Genomic DNA, 16,936 nt, shown 5'->3' on the forward strand with positions numbered 1-16,936 from the left:
ATGCCCTTGACTGGAATCAAACCTGGGACCTTTCAGTCCGCAGACTGACGCTCTACCGCTGAGCCAAACCGGTTTTGGCTTCACTGAGTTTTCTGACCACCCCCCACCCCTCAGAAACTGAGACTTGTCTCGGCGGGCTCGGGCACAAGTACTAGGAGCCTCACCTGTTGGCAGAACACAGCCACCTGCTCTGAGGGGCGCAGGGCGGTAAGGCTGGGGGGCCCGCCCCCCCCCCCCCCCCCCGCCATGTCCCAGAAGATGTGGAAGGGTGGAAATAGACACTCGGAGGCCATGACATTGTAATAAAGACACTGCTTTTATTTAGTTTGATATGTTTCTATACAGAATGCAGAAAACACGTCTGAAACCCATACAGAAGGAAATAAAACACGCCAGTGGTTGGTGAACACTTGAATGTGAGGCCGGCTGTCTCAGAGTCCGACACCATGGGCCATCAGCAGCCTGCAGGGGGGGAGGGGGGGTGCCTGCAAGGGCATTGTTGCTCTTGTTATTCTGTTCACTGCCCCAGTGCCTCCAGTTGCTATGGCAACGGGCCATTCTGGGCCAGCCACATCTCTGCATGGCCGTGCCTCATGGTGGGGTTGCTAGGGGCAACTGTGCTGTTGGGAAAGCCTGTCAGAGCCCTCACCTGGAACGCCAGAATTGTTTACTTTCTGATGAGGTCATCAAAAATGGCCTCTCCAGGTCAGACCCATGTGTGCTCCTGCCTCTGGGGCATCGGGGAACTCTGGCTTGGATCAGGACTTGGAGGCACAGGCCCGGTCACCCGATGTCCATGGAGCCTCTGTCTGCCGGCGCCCCGCAGCACTGCCCACTCCAGCTCCACTGGGGCCGGCAGGGGAGGGCTGGGCCTGCGGGGAAGGCCGGGGCAGACCTCGGGGCCTCCCTCCGGAGCAGCCCGGCCTCTGCAGGTCTATATGGCTTAGAAGTGCTGCTCGTGTCCCAGGGAGCGGCCCACCACGCTCAGCGTTATTGCGAAAGGCTTTCCTCCCCTCCGTCCCGCCAGCCCGCTCAGCCTCAAGGTCACGCCCATGGCTCCTCCCAGAGGAGGCGGCTCCAGCGAGGGGCGCCCCTGAGTCCTGGGACAGATGCAGATGGACGGACAGACGGACACTCTGCTAAAAAAGGCCAAAGGACCCCAGTGTAACCCCAAACTTAAACCGGTAAGAAAGGAAGGGGCAAACGAACAGAAAAAGGAAGGAAGGAAAGAAGGGGCAAAAAATAAAACCAAATCAAAATGAGCGAAGCTGTCAGTTCCATGGAGTCGACACTAAGAGCTTGTACAAACTGCTGTAAGCATCACCATTTTAAATCTTTTTTTTTAATAAAACAACTTGAGGCTGTATAAAAACTTTAGTAAAAAATTAGCTTTGAGAGCCCACAGGTTTTCACTACGAACTATTGCTGGCACTCCTCCCCAGCCGCCAGCCCCTCCCAGCCGCCAGGCCCCGGGCCTGGGACTGGAGCGCCAGAGAAGAGGGTGGGGGTCAGGGTGGGGGGCTGTGGACTGTGGGGACAATGTGGCCAAGGTCAAGTGAGGAAAGAGCATCACATGACATAAAAATATTGCATCTCCACCAAAATGTCCCCCACTAAGTGTTTCAAAAGCCATGGTGTTCCTTTGAGGAGGGAAAACACAGAAGGTGAAAGAAACCAGGCTGATGCGGTCGAGCCCCTCGACCTCCCCAGGCACCCATGAGCAGCTGGCCCACCCTGCAGCACCTAGGTTGGGGGCCGTGGCCCATGCCTCTTGGAGTCCCGTTTCTATGGAAATGAAGACCCCTGGGTGGTGAGCTGCGAGCGTGCACGGGGTGGGGGGTGGTGTCCACGGCCCGGAGGCCCCTCCGGCTTCCAGCCATGGCCACGGCGGGGGAGCAAGCCCAGCACCAGGGCCCTGGCCCCTGAGCCAGGGCGGGAGGCCCCGTTCCGCTCTGGGGCATCAGAGCAGCCAGGTTACGTAGTGTGAAAAAATAGGATTCCTTTGATAAAAAATACTGTCCCGTGGTCTTCTCTAGGTTTGAAACACCCTGGGAGCTTATTTTTAGCAGAGCCATTTCCCACACCCACCCGGAAATTATACATACAAGTTTAGGTAAACAGCAGATTAAATGTAAAAACTTAACCTTAAGAAAGTCCTTTGAATGTAATCTTCAGCTACTGTTTTCCATGTTACGTCCTGCAGCTAGACACACGTGAATAGAAAAAACAGTACAGTTAGTGTTAAAGGCAAACGCAGAGGCCGGAGGCGCGGCACTGCCTGCGAGCTCTGGGCCGCTCAGCCTCCCCACCCCGGGGCTCGCGCAGCGCAGAGTTCTCTATGAACAAACAGAAAGCTGTTAGGCAAAAAGAAAGTAAAGTGTCCCCAGGCCTCTCGGCCGCTCGGGGTCAGGAGGACAGAGGCGGGCGTGTCCAGCCCCGCGCCAGTGTGTGCTAGGTCAGGTGTCGGCTCCAGGGGCGATGGTCTGCGGGCCACCGTCTCCATGGACAACACCGTGTGGTCTCCAGGGCCCTGCCCTACCCTGCCTCCACCCAGGCGCTTGTGGGTTAAGGGGGCACGTAGGGCGGGGGGGACCGGTACGGGGTCATGTTCTTGGGGCGGGAGCCCTTGCCCTCCATGGGGGCCGTGAAGGGCGGGGGCGGCTGGTAGGGAGGCGCGTTGGGGTCCTCCTCGCGCAGCGGCGTGTACTCGCCCACGCTGTCCTGGTTCAGGGGGGTGGTCTCGGGCACGCTCTGGTTGGGGTACTCGGGGGGCGGGAGGGGCGCCTTCTCCTCCTGCAGGATGAGGGGCATGCTGGAGGAGGGCGGCGGCTTGGAGTCGTCCAGCTCGTCGGCGAAGATGATGGGCACGCCCTTCTTGATGAAGGTGGCCTGGTCCTCCAGCGTGAGCTTGCCCTTGCGCTTCTTGCGGTAGCAGATCATGGCGATGATGCCGGCGATGAGCAGGATGGCGGCCACCACCACGGCCGGGATGACCGTGTGCAGGTACACGTCGTCCTCGCTGCTCTTCTCGGGGTCCCTGTCGGGCACGGCCGTGGTGGGCGCCTCGGAGGGCACCCTGCGGGGCGGCGCCACGGGGACGAACTGCAGGTGCCGGCAGCTGCCGGAGCCCGTCACGGCCACGCTCAGGGCCTTGAAGTCGGGCTCCAGGGCGTTGGAGAAGGCCGGCCGGGGCCTGCCGTCGTCCTCGGCGATCCGGCGGCTCAGCGCGGCCACCTGCTCCTTGGGGCAGGGCTCCAGGGGCAGCGTGTTGTTGGTCCACTCCACCAGGATGGAGCCGGGGCGGATGCCCTGCAGCGTGACGGTGCTGCAGTTGCGGTCCCCGAAGGCGAAGGCCAGCTTCCGCACCAGCGCGATCCTCTTGTGCACGTCGCTCACCAGCGGCCCCGGCTCGCCCGCCAGCGTGGCCCGGAAGCGCGCGGGCGCCTTGTCCCCCTGCGGGCGCCGGTGCACGTGGATCTCGAAGGCGTCCACGGCCGACAGGCCGCCCTTGTCGGTGGCGTGCAGGAAGTACTCGTGCTTGCCCACGTGGCCGGCGTCGGGCAGGCCGTACAGCAGCTGGCTGTTGCTGTTGAACTGCACCCACGACTGCTCGCCCACCAGCTGCTGCTCCCGCAGCTTGAGCGTCAGCTTCAGCTTGTCGGTGGTGGTGTCCTCCCTGTCGTAGAAGGTGTCCGGCGGGATCTTCACCTCGAAGTAGGTACCCACCCAGGCGTCCACCTTGTCGATGTGGTTCTTGAGCTCGGGGCGCTGGTTGGGCTCCCCGCCGCGGGGCAGCCCGCTGGTGGTGGTGCGGGTGCGTGTCGGCGGGGAGGCCGTCTCCAATCTGGTGACGGGCGCCTTGGTGGTGACCCGGGGCACCGGCCGGGAGGTGCGTGGCTTCTTGGTGGGCCTTCGGGTCGTGGTGGTGGAGTCGGTAGAAGGTGTGGCTGGTTTTGGCGTGGACACGCGTGGCTTCTTGGTGGTAGTCGTGGGAGGGGTGACGACCGCTGTGGGCTCCACGTAGCCGGGAATGGTCATCGTGGGGCGGATCTGACCGGGAGCCGTGGTGCCGGCTTCGGACACCCGAGTGGGCTGGATGGGGCCCAGGGTTGGCGTCTGAACAATGGCCCCGCGAGTCCGAATGGTGACCGTGGGCTTCCCAGGCACGGGGTCCCTGACCGGCGGAGCCATGGTCTCCGTGGGAGGAGCGATGGCTGGCGACGTGGGGGTGGGCACGATCCTGGACGGCGGCTCCGGGACGGCGGTGGTGGGGGGGCCGATGGCAGTGACGGGGGTGGGGGTGGCGTGGATCTGCCGCCGGACGCGCTTGGGGAGAGGGGGCTTCTTGTTGGCGATGTGCCAGCCCACGACGGGGTAGCCGAGCCGGGCGGACATGGCCCCCTCCCGGGCGGGTGCCTCCACGCCACGGATGTCAGGCACGCTGTTCTGGTTGAGGGAGCAGCCCAGCCTCCAGGACAGCAGCGCCCCATTCTCCACCACCTTCTTGGCGTTGCCCGGGCCGGCCATGAAGGCGGACATGTCGAACAGCCGGTTGTTCACCACGGGCACCAGCTTCATGCCGGGCAGCTCCACGCCCGAGAAGCTCCGCATGCTGCGCAGCAGCGCCACCCTCTGCTGCGGGCTCATCTTGGTGAGGTCGGCGTCCAGAATGACCGTCAGCACCGTCACGGGCTCGTCGGCAGCGCAGGCAGAGGCCGCCGGCTCCCCGGGGTCTGGGGCAGCCCACACGGCCTGCAGCTCGCTGTGGTCCTCCGGGGAAACCTCGATAGAGAACACGCTGGAAGCCTGGGGGACGTGGCTCCCGTTGGCCCCAGGCCGTGCCGCGCTTACCGCGATGTAATGCACCCCCTTATCCGTGTCGAGAGGGAGGCCCTCCAGGCTGCGGCTCTGCGGGTCCCAGTGCAGCCAGGGCGGCAAGGCCTCCTTCCCTGCAGCCGACACCTGGAAGAGACACAGCGAGGTGAGTGCCCTGGTCGCTGCCTCACCGGAAACGGTCACAAGCTCACCACTGGCCTGGCCTGAGTGTGCGGCAGGCTGGGTGTCCCCGAGTCCCTCTCTCCGGCTCACTGAGCTGTCGGCAGAGGCTGGGCTGCCGGATGGGTGAGCCTGAAAGACCAACGGTTCACTCGAGGCCACGTGGTGGCGAGAGCGGGGCTGGCACTCGAACAGGGCTCATCCCAGAACGAAGGCACTGGGCCTAAGAATGCCGTGGGGCCTGGCCAGGGTGGCTCAGTGGTTGAGCATTGACCTATGAACCAGGAAGTCATGGTTCGATTCTGGTCAAGGGCACATGCCCGGGTTGCAGGCTCGATCCCCAGTGTGGGGCGTGCAGGAGGCAGCCGATCAATGAGTCTCTCTCATCACGGATGTTTCTGTCTATCGCCCTCCTCCTTCCTCTTTGAGATCAACAAAAACACATGAAATAAAACAGGACACTGGGGGCTTATAGCAGCGACATGTCGGCCACATCCTCACCCACTGTGCCTGCAGGCCCTCAGCTCCTCCTGCCTCTGCAGACACCGCCTTCCCCCCCGCAGGAGCACCGCCTGCCCACACCACTAGTCCCACCTGCCAACTCACTGCCATTCGCTGCCAGCACAGCGGCGTCAGAAACGGTCAAGGATCTGTAGAAATCGGTATTTCCAGACCATGAACATTAAACATATTTTCCTTTACAAGCTTTTTTAGCAACAAAAAAATTTTCAAGTGTTTTGGCTAAAAAACTTGTGCTTTACATTTTTTTTTAATTCAAGTATATTAAATATGTAAACAGCCACAATCACCTAAAAACATAGAAAGCAAAGTTTGCTTGTTTTGGAAAAAAAAAAAGAAAGAAAGCAGCAGCAGCAAAGATGAAGGCCCAAAGGGAGCAGCTGGGGAACTAGATGTTTACAGGGTGGGCAGGACCTGGGTCCTGAGCGGGCAGCGGGTGATCTGGGTGTGGACCTCGGCTTCTGCCACCCAAGAATGTTTCCTAAGCCCCCCCCGCCAGAGCCACCACTGAGGGAGAGCACCCCTGGCAGAGGGGGGCCAAGGGGGGGGGCTGGATGGAGCTCTGGGGAAGTCAGGAGGGAACAGCCACCGCACAGGGACCAGGAGAGGCTCCAAAGGTGGGTGCCAGCTGGCGGGCCAGGCCCAGGGCCATTCCTGAGTGGCCAGCAGCTAGGCCTGTGCCCGACCCCGAGTGCCTCCATCAGCAGATGCGCAGGCTGCCCAGCTGCACAGGCATGTTAAACGGAAGGGCCACCCTCCAGCATCCTGTCTGCTGACCCCCACGGCCCCTGCTCTGTCGTGGGCGTTTTCCAGGAATAAACTCAGCCACTCTCTGGCCTAGGCTCCCACTCAGCCAGTCTCAGAAGACAGGAGTGTATTTAAGGAACCTTCCACCATGTCGATGGCGTGTACCATCAGCCAAACATGGGAGAAAAGCCGGGTTTCCCCAAAGCAAGAGAACACGCTCCGTGTCTAGCTGAGGGGAGCGCACCCCGCTCTGCTGATCGGACACCTTCCTTCCTGTCGCCCTCCGGCGCCGCAGGCCAGGACGAGGCTGGCAGGAAACAGCCACGACGCCCCTGCCCGCCTGCCTCAGCCCCTGCAGATCCGGCCCCTCGGGTCCGGAGGCCCGGCCACGCCTGGCCCCCGACAGGCCCTCACCGGGGCCGCAGCCCGGAGCAGAGCGCTCCGGGCCTGTGGGCCCGGGCGGGAAGGAGAGGACTGAGGGACTCTGAGCCCCGCACCTCGGGCACCGTGGGCCTGCAGTGTGTGTCCAGGAGAATCTGCACCACATAGAAGGCCTCTGGCTCCGGATTCACGCCCACAGCAGAAGCTAGGAGCATCAGGGAATGAGGAGACTCAGGAAGCAAACACACCTGATTCCACGGGAACCTGCCAAGCCCAGGCCACGCCGGCACCCGCGTTCCCAAGGCCATCGGGGAAGCCCCTGAGCTGGGGAGTCTGAAGGCCCGAGGGCTGGCAGCACCCCGGCACCGAAAGGGTCCCCCGTGGCCGTCCCCCAGGGCTCAGTCCAGGGAGTCGGCCACCCTCAGCTCTCAAAGCTCTGGCCCCTCCCCTCAGGGCCCACGGGTGGGGTGAGGCAGCCAAGAGCTCCTGCGGAGGGAGACGGCTCGGGGACAAGCCGGGACTCGTCCTGTAACGACAGCCGACCGGGGAAGCCCCATCGGCAGGCGCCGGGCTGAGGCCCCGGTCCAGGCAGGCCGAGGCCGGCCCGCCCTCTGCCCAAGTCCCCATCCTGTCCTCGCAGCACCAGGCCCGCGCCGAGCGCTCGGCACTGCTCCCCACACACACGGGGCTGCTGCCCAGGCCCTGCCCGGAGCAGAGGCCTTGTCTCCGAGCCACAGCCCAAAGCAGGAGCCCGAAGCGCCAAGGGAGTGAGAAGGCCGAGGGGAAGCGGGCCGAGGGAAAGGCGGGCCGGGCCGCAGGAGGGAGGGGATGCCTGGGGCCTGGGGCAGGAGGACTCACTTCCCCTCGGTCTACAGCACCGGCACCCGAGGTTCCAGCTCTGGAGCCTTCTGGTGACTGCCCCGTCACTCTGTCCCCCAACGAGCTCCTAAGGGCTGCTGGCTGGGACGGCGGGGGAGAGGCGGCTCAGCTCATGGGTGCTCCAGCTCCAGCACGGGAGGCCGCGGACAGGCTGGTCCCACTGTGGACGCCCCGGGTTTCCGGCCACTCAGCCCGCCCCACCCCACTGCCTGGCGGCGGAGAGGCCCGCTGACCTATAAGGCAGAGCCTGGGCAGCCCCTGGGCAGGCAGTGGGAACAATAGCTCAGGAGGCAGACCGAGGGGCGAAGCCCACGTGAGAAACCCAGGCCAGAAAGAGCCAGAAGCCTTGGCGTGTCAGCAACCTCAGCGCGGACATGCTTCTGAGAGGGAAGGCAAGCCCAGCACGGAGGAAAATGAGACCTCGAACCACCACACGCCCCGTTTTAGAAACCCTGACCCATAATGCACATCCAAAACCACTAAGAATCAAAACCACAGGCCTGGGCAGACCAGGAGTAAGGCTGCCCACAATGAATCGCCGGCAATCCTGGGCTCCTGCCAGGGGGAAGGCGGGTCTCCCCTCCGCCCGGGCCAGCGGACTAGGAGCAGACCCTGCTCCGTCCGGACCGTCTCTCCAGTCGACCCGCACACCCCGGGCTGAGGACGGCCCTGCACAACATCTCCCATCAGGCCCCCCACGCCACCCCCGGAGGAGGAGCAAAGGGCGGGAGCTTCCATTCCTGTCCTCGGGTCAGCACAGGGTGCCACGCACAGGGTGCCAGCTGCCAGGCACAACTGGAAGACGGGCTGAAACCGGACTCACCCTGGGCCCAGTTAGTTCCGTGACCTTTGGCTTCTGAGACAGGGACTGGCACCGAGAGGGGTGTGAGCGCTGTCCCTGCGCCGCTGCCCCTCACGTGTGGGGAATGGGTTAGCTTTTGTTTTAGATGTGAGCAGGCACCGTTAGGTAGCACGCTTCATCACAGACCAGAGGGCATGACGGCTGGGCAGGTGTGTTCTCAGTGTGGTCCTGTGGCCGTGGCCTTGTGGCCAGAGAAAACCTGCTCACACCAAGAAAACCTGTTTTGCCACCTAGAGCCCACACCCATGAGAGACCACCAATCCAGACTAGGCACGCGACTCTGGCCACAAGGCCACGGCCACAGGACCATGCCGTGGACACACCTGCCGAGCCATCATGCCCTCTGGTCTGTGATGAAGCGTGCTACCTAACGGTGCCTGCTCGCATCTAAAACAAAAACTAGTCCACCCCCCCAAGTGAGAGCAGTGGCGGCGTGACAGCGCTCACACCCCTCGGAGCCAGTCCCTGCCAAGGCCTCCACAGTCCGTTTCCACCCTGTCATGTCCCTTCCAGGCCTGTCGGGACTTTCTCAAAGCGCAGAGCCTGTTCCGTGAGGATCTGAACTGAACGATCAGGCCAGCGCTTCCTGACAGCCCCCGGCTGCCCCCGCCCCCGGCGGCCCCTCCCGCTGCTCACAAGGGGCCCATTCAGGGCACACCCACGAGGCGGGAGAAACTGCAGTCCATCTCCCGCGGGCGCAGGCGGTGCCCACAGCCCTCCGCATCGCAGAAACGCTCCTTTCATGAGCTCTCCTTCCCGGCCAGAGTGGCCATTGTTCTCCGGGAACAATGGGGCCGTGCCAGCGCTGAGAGCAGGCCCAGAAGGGCCGCGCCCGCTGCCCGCGTCTTGGGCTGCAGGGAAGCCACGTTGTCTCCGGCGAGGCCGCCGAGGGGCCACAGGGGGGAAGCCACGCTGCTCCTCAGTCCGCCTCTTATTCCACCACAAGCCCAGCACAGCCCTGACCAGCCAGCAGGTGACCACCCCCGTCTAAGCTCAGCGAGCTCGGCGGGTGCTCTGTCCATGAGCCCCAGAGGCAGCCAGCCATGTCCAAACCGGCTAGACCGCCGCTCCCCTCGGCACCCACAGGCGGCTTCGTCTCGTCCCCCCAGCACGGGCTGCGTTCTCCCTGCACACGGCCCGTGGGCTCTGACAGTCACAGCGGGTTTGCGGGGTCCTCACCCTGCCGCCAGCCCCAAGCACCGAGGGCCCACTGTGTGACGGTCGCCCGTGCAGACGAACAGAGCGAAGAATGTCAAATACAGAAATGTGCCAAGAAGGCAGCACGGGGTTTGAGGGAAGCGACTTCCACCGGGTGGAGGGAGGACTCCACGGCCCCAGGGGTGTTCAGGCTGACCCAGGGGGTGCCGACAGAAGGAAGCCGGAGGCCTGGGGGGACCCGAGCTTGGCGGGGGCAGCAGACAGGGCGCCTGTGGCTGGGGCATGGCACACAGAGGGAAAGGGCTCAATCACAGTGCAGCTCCCTAACGCGGAGAAGGGGCTGTGAAGATAACGATGTCTCCTGCCTCCGTGAGGAGGACAGACCGAGGGGTCAAAAACAAAGACGGGGGGTCCTGGCCGGTTTGGCTCAGTGGATAGAGCATCAGCCTGTGGACTGAAGGGTCCTGGGTTTGATTCCGGTCAGGGCACATGCCTGGGTTGTGGGCTCGACCCCCAGTGGGGGGCATGCAGGAGGCAGCTGATCAATGATTCTCTCTCTCTCATCATTCATGTCTATGTCTCTCTCTCTCTCTCTCTCTCTCTCTCTCTCTCTCTCTCTCCCCCTTTCCCTTCCTCTCTAAAATCAATAAAAATATATTTTAAGAAAAGAAAAAGAAAGTTATATTATATTCTCAGAAAATGCTTCACAGCCCAGGAGAAAAACTACAGCACAGCGAGTGAAAATACATCCAGTGTGATCCAGGTCTAGTGCGTCCGGTGGGCATGTGACATGGCGTCTCTCGACGAAAACAGAAAGCGATGGAGGAACCACAAAAGCTTCTCGGCGTAAACACCCTTTCCACGCGGTGTTTACGCCCTCATTGTGACGAGGGAAACAAAGCGCCAGGAAGGAAGGCGGCTGCCCCGTCCGTGTGTGTGTGTGTGTGTGTGTGTGTGTGTGTCCGGGGCAGCGAGCTGTCGGATGGAGAGCACACATCTTGCTCTCCACAGGCTCATCAGCTGCTAAGTGGCCTGCTTTCCGGATAAATATGCTCAGACCAAATCCTGTTTTCCAGTGAAGCCTCCCTCCTCCGGACAGTAAGCCTGTTAAACGCCCCTGCTGGACCCAGCCTGTCCCGCGCACTCAGCACTGCCAGGCACTGTGGTCAGGACGAACCCACGTAAGACAGGCCACGGCCACGGGATCGAGGCAACCAGGGCAGCGTTTGGATATCCAGATGGAGTCTGCAGTTGGCAAGAAATGTACCCCAAACTGTCCTCCTCCACCTGATGGCCAGCCCAGCACTAGGCTTGCCGGGTTTCTGTGCGTATGTGGGACCCACCAGCTGGGAGGAGCTGTGGGAGAGAGCGGCGCCTGGAGGAGCAGGACCCTCTGCAATCACAGGCCCGGGAGAACCAGCACGGCCTACAGAGGGCCAACGGGGAAAGGAAGAGAGCACGGGCGGGGGGGGGGGGCCTGCCGAGGTTCAGGGGAACGCGGCATGGTCACCCTCTCCTCAGGGCCTTTCTAACCTCGGTGCCTAAGTGACCAAATATATTAGTAAATGTACAATACTAAATTAGAGCAAAACTCCTATATTATTCATACTTCACTTTTAAAAACTAGTTCAAAGCACTGAAAGGTTCTGCGTTCCTTGGTGGAGCCCATGGTTAATGAAAGGCCTTTCCTGTACACAGGCCTTCCCCACCAAACCCCGAAGGGCAGGACCAAGCCATCTTCCAGAGGACACGTGCCAAGGCTCCTGACCCTCAAAATAGGAGTCAGGCCGGCCGGCATGGCTCAGGGGTCAGCGTCCACCTATGAACCAGGAGGTCACGGTTCGATTCCCAGTCAGGGTACATGCCGGGTTGTGGATTCAATCCCCAGTGTGGGGTGGGCGGGAGGCAGCCGATCAATGATTCTCTCTCATCACTGATGTTTCTCTCTCTCTCCCTCCCCCTTCCTCTCTGACATCAATAAAAATGTATTTGTTAAAAACAGGGGTGAGAATGAAGGTTTAGGATGCTCTCCTGAGATTATGGGGACCCTCTGGTGAACATCCGTGACCGTTCCCCTCGTAAGGGACAGGAAGTAGGTTCTGGAGAAAGTGAGCTCGGAACCGCTAGAGCATAGCACTGAAGCACCAAGGCCTAACACTGCAGTGGCACATGACCACTCTTTCTCATTTCCCCTCCATCCGGCTCACCTTGATGACTTCTCCATCAGAAGCAATCACGTCTGCAGGAATGGTCACTCGAAACAAGCGGCCGACGACGGCCGTGCCGTCCGGAATGCCAGCCACCGTGGGGACAGCCTCCGGGAGGTCCGACAGCACCGAGTGCATGGACGCCTCCAGCTGGTTCTCCCAGCCCCTGGCGGCCGCCGCCGGCTCACTCGGCCAGTGGGACTGGGTCGTGGCCACGCAGAGCAGGAGGAGCAAGGCCCGCCCCCCGGCGGGGAGCAGCAGCGAAAGGCCCCCAGACATCCTCTTCCAGGGCGAGTCTGCGCGAGCCGGTCTCAGGTGAAAGGCAGGCAGTGAAGCGGTCCAGGCCGGTCCTCACCCCCTGCACGCACGCTCCATGCCAGAGCACTCAGAGCCTGGAAAAGAAGAGGAGTCGTCTCAGACTTCAGCGAGCCCCCTGGTTTCAAACTTGTGCCCAGGCAGTTACTAATAACTTTGCTACCAGAAATATCTGTCCTGAGCTGAATCAAGTCTCATCCTGCACTGTCTGCTCAGCCCCAGCCACAGGTGGCGACTGAGCACTGGAAATGTGGCTTGCCCTGTAAATGTTAAGTGCACACTGAATTTTTAAAAGTTCACATAAAAGAGAAATGTAAAGCCCTGGCTGGTGTTGCTCAGTGGATAGCGTTGGCCTACAGACTGAAGGGTCCTGGGTTTGATTCCAGTCAAGGGCACAGGCACAGGTTGCGGGCTCGATCCCCAGTGTGGGGCATGCAAGAGGCAGCCTATCAATGATTCCCTCTCATCATTGATGTTTCTATCTTGCCCCCAACTGCCCTCCTCATCTCACTTCTAACTGCCTCTGCCTCAGCCCCTACCACCAAAGCTTTGTCCTGAAGGAAGTCAGACGTCCGGGAGATGGCCAGTCGACCTGGTCTAATTAGCATATTACCCTTTTATTAGTATTGATAGATTATATGGGATAGGAATACTTAAGGGGCGGGGGGGGGGGGGGCGCTTTTTCAGCAGGAGGAGATGCTCTTGGCAGACAAAAACACATGATCCCTATATCTGGACTGATAGCCAGCCATATGCACTATACTGCCAAACCAATCGTTAAAACAATTGAATCGCTTTCTTACACCTTACACCAAATAGCTGTTGCCCTTAAAACCTCTCCTTAGCCCCACCTTAGGTTCTGCCTTCAGTTTACCCAGATTAGGTTCTGATTAGTCAGTTGCTATGCCAGTCAGCGTCAAAAGCTCTGCCTCCTATACAGCCATTGGCTCCTTGCAGTTCACCCAGATTTGATTGATTGGTCAGTTTCTATACCAGTCAGCATCTCCGGGCCTATCTCTAGGCCTGATCAGAGAGGTGGGGCTGCTCTTGGAGAGAGAGGCAAGGGATGATCAACAGCTGCCTCGGAGGCTGTGGATCAGACCCTGCTTCTCTCTCTGGGCCTGATCACAGCCCCCTCGGCAGTCAGTGCTGCGTCACCACAGCAACCCAGCACTGACTGCAGGAATGACTTCTGGTGTGCGGTCGTCCGTTTGGTCATTTTGGATGTTACGGACCCTGGCTCTTTATATACATAGATGGTAAAGAAACGTATTACATTAAATATATTAGACTTAAATCCACTTCTTATTTCATGTCTTGGACCTATGTGGCTCAGGTTACATTTCTGTTGGGCAGTGCTGCTCTAGACCTAACTCCTAATACAGGAGTCATGAAGACACGAGCAGACAAATGCAGAATGTGGGACCTTCCACAAGACAACTGGCTTGGCTTGTCCAAATGCTCACACCGCTACACACCAGGGGACTGTTCTAGATTTAGAGACCACAACCAGGTGCAGTGCATGCACCTTGACTAGATCCTGGATTTACTTCAAAAACAAAGCACACACCAGTCTGCTCACAAAGGGGGAGCTGGGGGCTTTGCCTGTGGGTTGGAGAGAAGATGTGCTGCCAATTTTCCTGGATGAGCTGATGGTGTTGTGTCCCTATAAGAGATGGTCCTCGATTTCAAAGTACTCAGGAATACAGTGTCAAAAATCTCCATAACTCACTCGCAATGGCCCACGGGGAAAAATGTGTGTGTGTATAGGGATTATGCAATGTAGTAAATATAACAATTACTAAGTCTTTAAAAATATTTTTGAAAAGACTAAAAAAGCCAAGTATTTGCAGAGACCCGCCACCAATGCTCACTCCCCACACCCCACGCACTAATCACAGGACTCACTCACTCAGCGTGTATCTGCAGACTCGGTGCCAGTGAACAGCCCTCACCTGGCTCTCCTGCCCCCACACGGCAACATGACCAGAACCTGCCCCGGTCCCCCTCCCAGGCCGGCTTCTCAGACCAGCAGCCACAGAGGCCCGGCGGACCCACTGCTGCACACAGGGGAACACAGCTCCCCTTCTACGAAGGACCAAGCTCTGCCTGAGCCACGCTGACAAGGGACCACGTGATACGTTTTTTGGCCTGGGTAATGCAAAAGTAAATAAACTGCCATTGAAATAGGCAGTTTATGCTAAATTTAATGCAAATCCAACCAATTCCAATAGGATTATTTTTGCTATTGATTTTGTTATCTGTTTTTTGAACTAAAATTCATGAAACAGAGCCAAACCCCAAGAAGGTAAAACCATTTTGGAGGTTGGGTGTCCTGTCACACCGAAGACTTACCCTAAGGCTAAGTATTAAGTGTCTCACGGGAGTACCAGTTGGCTGTGCACCGGAGAGAGGCCCAGAGCAGCTGCTGAAGGCGCTGGGACAAGTGGCCATCTATGCAAAAAGCCAACACAACTGGGCTCCCCCTCACTTTTCCGTCACAAACGTGATAAATCCCAGGTGGATGACACACACAAATGTAAAAAGCAGAATTAAAAAAAAATAGAGGCCCAGCCAGTGTGGCTCAGCAGTTGAACGTCAACTATGAACCAGAAGGCCATAGTTCAATTCCCAGTCAGGGCACATGTCCAGGTGGCAGGCTCAATCCCCAGTAGAGGACATACAGAGGCAGCCGATCAAATATTCTCTCACCATTGATGTTTCTCTCTCCCTCTCCCTTCCTCTCGGAAGTCAATAAATATATATATATATATATATTTTTTTAAATATAGCCGAATGTCAAGATAAGAAAGGATTTCATTTAAAAAGACCTCAAAAACACACAGCATGGGAGAAAAAGACACTGAACTTCTACTTCCAGGAAAATGGAGTAGATATATTTTTCCAGGTTTCCCCACCGAAAACTCCTACCCATTACCTGCAAACCAAACAAGAGGGCAGGCAGCGAGGACCCAGGCCTCAGGCAGAGATGGTGGTTCCCTGGGCCTCCCTCTTGACTCATACGTCCCAGAACCAGAGCTGAAGAAGCTGGCAACACAGAAATGCCAACGGATGGGACCAGAAAGGTCCCAGCCACAGCTGCTCTCTCGCTAAAAGCAGGAGGGGCAGCCTCGCCAGACACCGCACTTGGACAACAGCAGCTCCATTCCGGCCGGGGCTCCACTCCCACCACACCAGCAAAGGCCACGGGGCCTAGGCTTGCACCCCCGTGAGCTGTGACCAGGCCCCGAACGCCCGAGGCAACGTCGGAGAAGGCCACGCTGGGACCCATCCCCACTGCCAGCAGCAGTGCTCGCCCTCCTCCCAGCCCCTCAGAGCGAAGAGAATCACCAGAGAGAGGAGGGCAGCGCGATGACAAGATGATAATCGCCGTGAAGAACCACAGATGGACACCCACCGACCAGCAGAGTGTGAACCCTGTAGAGTAAAATCGGATAGACAGAGAAAAGGATTTGAAACCCCCATCCTAACTGGAAACTTCAATGCCACCCTCTCAACAACGGACAGAACGAGAAAGAGAATCGGCAAGGACACAGAGAACTCACAGTACCGCCAGTCAGCCTCCCCCAGCTCCATACCGCTCCCACCTGCCTGCAGGCCCCTCGTTCTTTCCAAGTGCTGGGGGAGCACGGACCAGGCAGACCACAGCTAGAGCCACGAACCAACCTCTCCAAACTCAAAACCCGAATTAATACTGAATGTGTTCTCCAACCACAGGAGTCAAGTCAGAAATCACCGACTGAAGGAAAACATCTGAACACTATACAACATGCTTGTAAATAGTCCCGGGTCAGAGAGCAAGCTCAAGGGCATTGCCCTGGATACAGACAGATAAAGCAGGTTTGTTTCAGAACACAACTGAAGCCGCGCTCACTAGCAGAGGCGAACTGATAGCACCGAGTCCACGGGCAAGAAAGGAAGTGTCAAACCCGTGACCTCTCCCTCTGCCCCCCCCCCCGCCCGCCCCCGCCCGCCCCCCCCCCGCCCAGGAAGCTGGAAGAGGAAAGGCCCTGCAGGTGTGGCCGGCTGCAGCCTGTCCTACGCAGGTGGTTCCAGTCAGGCACCCGCTTAGGTGCATGTGGGCGGCAACAGACAGGTGTATGCTTCCCTCCCCCATCTCTAGGATCAATTTCTTAAATGTTTTATTGATTTTAGAGAGAAACACTGATGTTAGAGAAGCATGTCCTGTGGTTGCCTCCTACACACACCTGGCCAGGGCGGGATCAAACCTGCAATCGGGGTATGTGCCCTCGGCCAGTAACTGAACCCGCAGCCCCGGGTATGGCTCTACCATTGTGCCATACCAACCAGGGCTGATTTAACTTTGTAATGTTCTTGAAGTGACAAAATTGTAGAACCAGAGGATAAAGCGGTAGCTCCAGGGGTCAGGGAGGCCGGTGAGGCTGTAACTGATGCCATGTCCTGTGTGGGGACTGCCCGTCAGTGCCCTGGCTATGACCGGTCAGGTTTAAGATGTGGCCATGGGGCAAACTGGGGAAAGGGCCTCAGACCTCCGTATGGAGTTTGACACCTGCATGGGAACCCACAATTACCTCAAACACTTTTTCCCTGAATCTTCAGTATCCGTCCAATAAGGGACACCACAGAGTAAACAGAACCAATCACAGCGGGGAGAGCTTTGTCCATGCGCATGGTGGCTGTTTTCTTTTCTGCATTTCCTTTTCTATCTCCTGGCTTACCTGCTCTTTATCCCTTTCCCAGCTTATTTCATTGTATAGTTTTAAAACGCTCAGGTCTTCTGTTTTAAGCTATCTCAAATTGTAACTTTACAGTTTCCTTTCTTGTTGCGTAGTTTCCTTCCTCAGACGGTAACTCACTAGTCAGTGGCTCA

General features: G+C 58.8%; 1 protein-coding gene across 2 annotated transcripts in view; it reads right to left on the minus strand.

Annotated features, from left to right (window-relative positions):
* Positions 1 to 297: 297 nt before the first annotated feature.
* The window catches only part of DAG1 (dystroglycan 1), a 34,926-nt gene continuing 18,287 nt past the window's right edge, over positions 298 to 16,936 (minus strand). For both annotated transcript variants that reach the window (XM_084901642.1, XM_084901643.1), the window contains exons 2-3: positions 11,749 to 12,140; positions 298 to 4,962 (exon numbers count right to left, since the gene is read on the minus strand). In XM_084901642.1, coding sequence (XP_084757768.1) covers positions 2,566 to 4,962; positions 11,749 to 12,027 — 2,676 coding nt within the window. In that variant the 5' untranslated portion in view covers positions 12,028 to 12,140 and the 3' untranslated portion in view covers positions 298 to 2,565. The remainder of the gene's footprint in view (positions 4,963 to 11,748; positions 12,141 to 16,936) is intronic.

This window comes from Pipistrellus hanaki (assembly GCF_964339955.1).
Source record: "Pipistrellus hanaki genome assembly, chromosome: 13".
Classification (NCBI taxonomy): domain Eukaryota; kingdom Metazoa; phylum Chordata; class Mammalia; order Chiroptera; family Vespertilionidae; genus Pipistrellus; species Pipistrellus hanaki.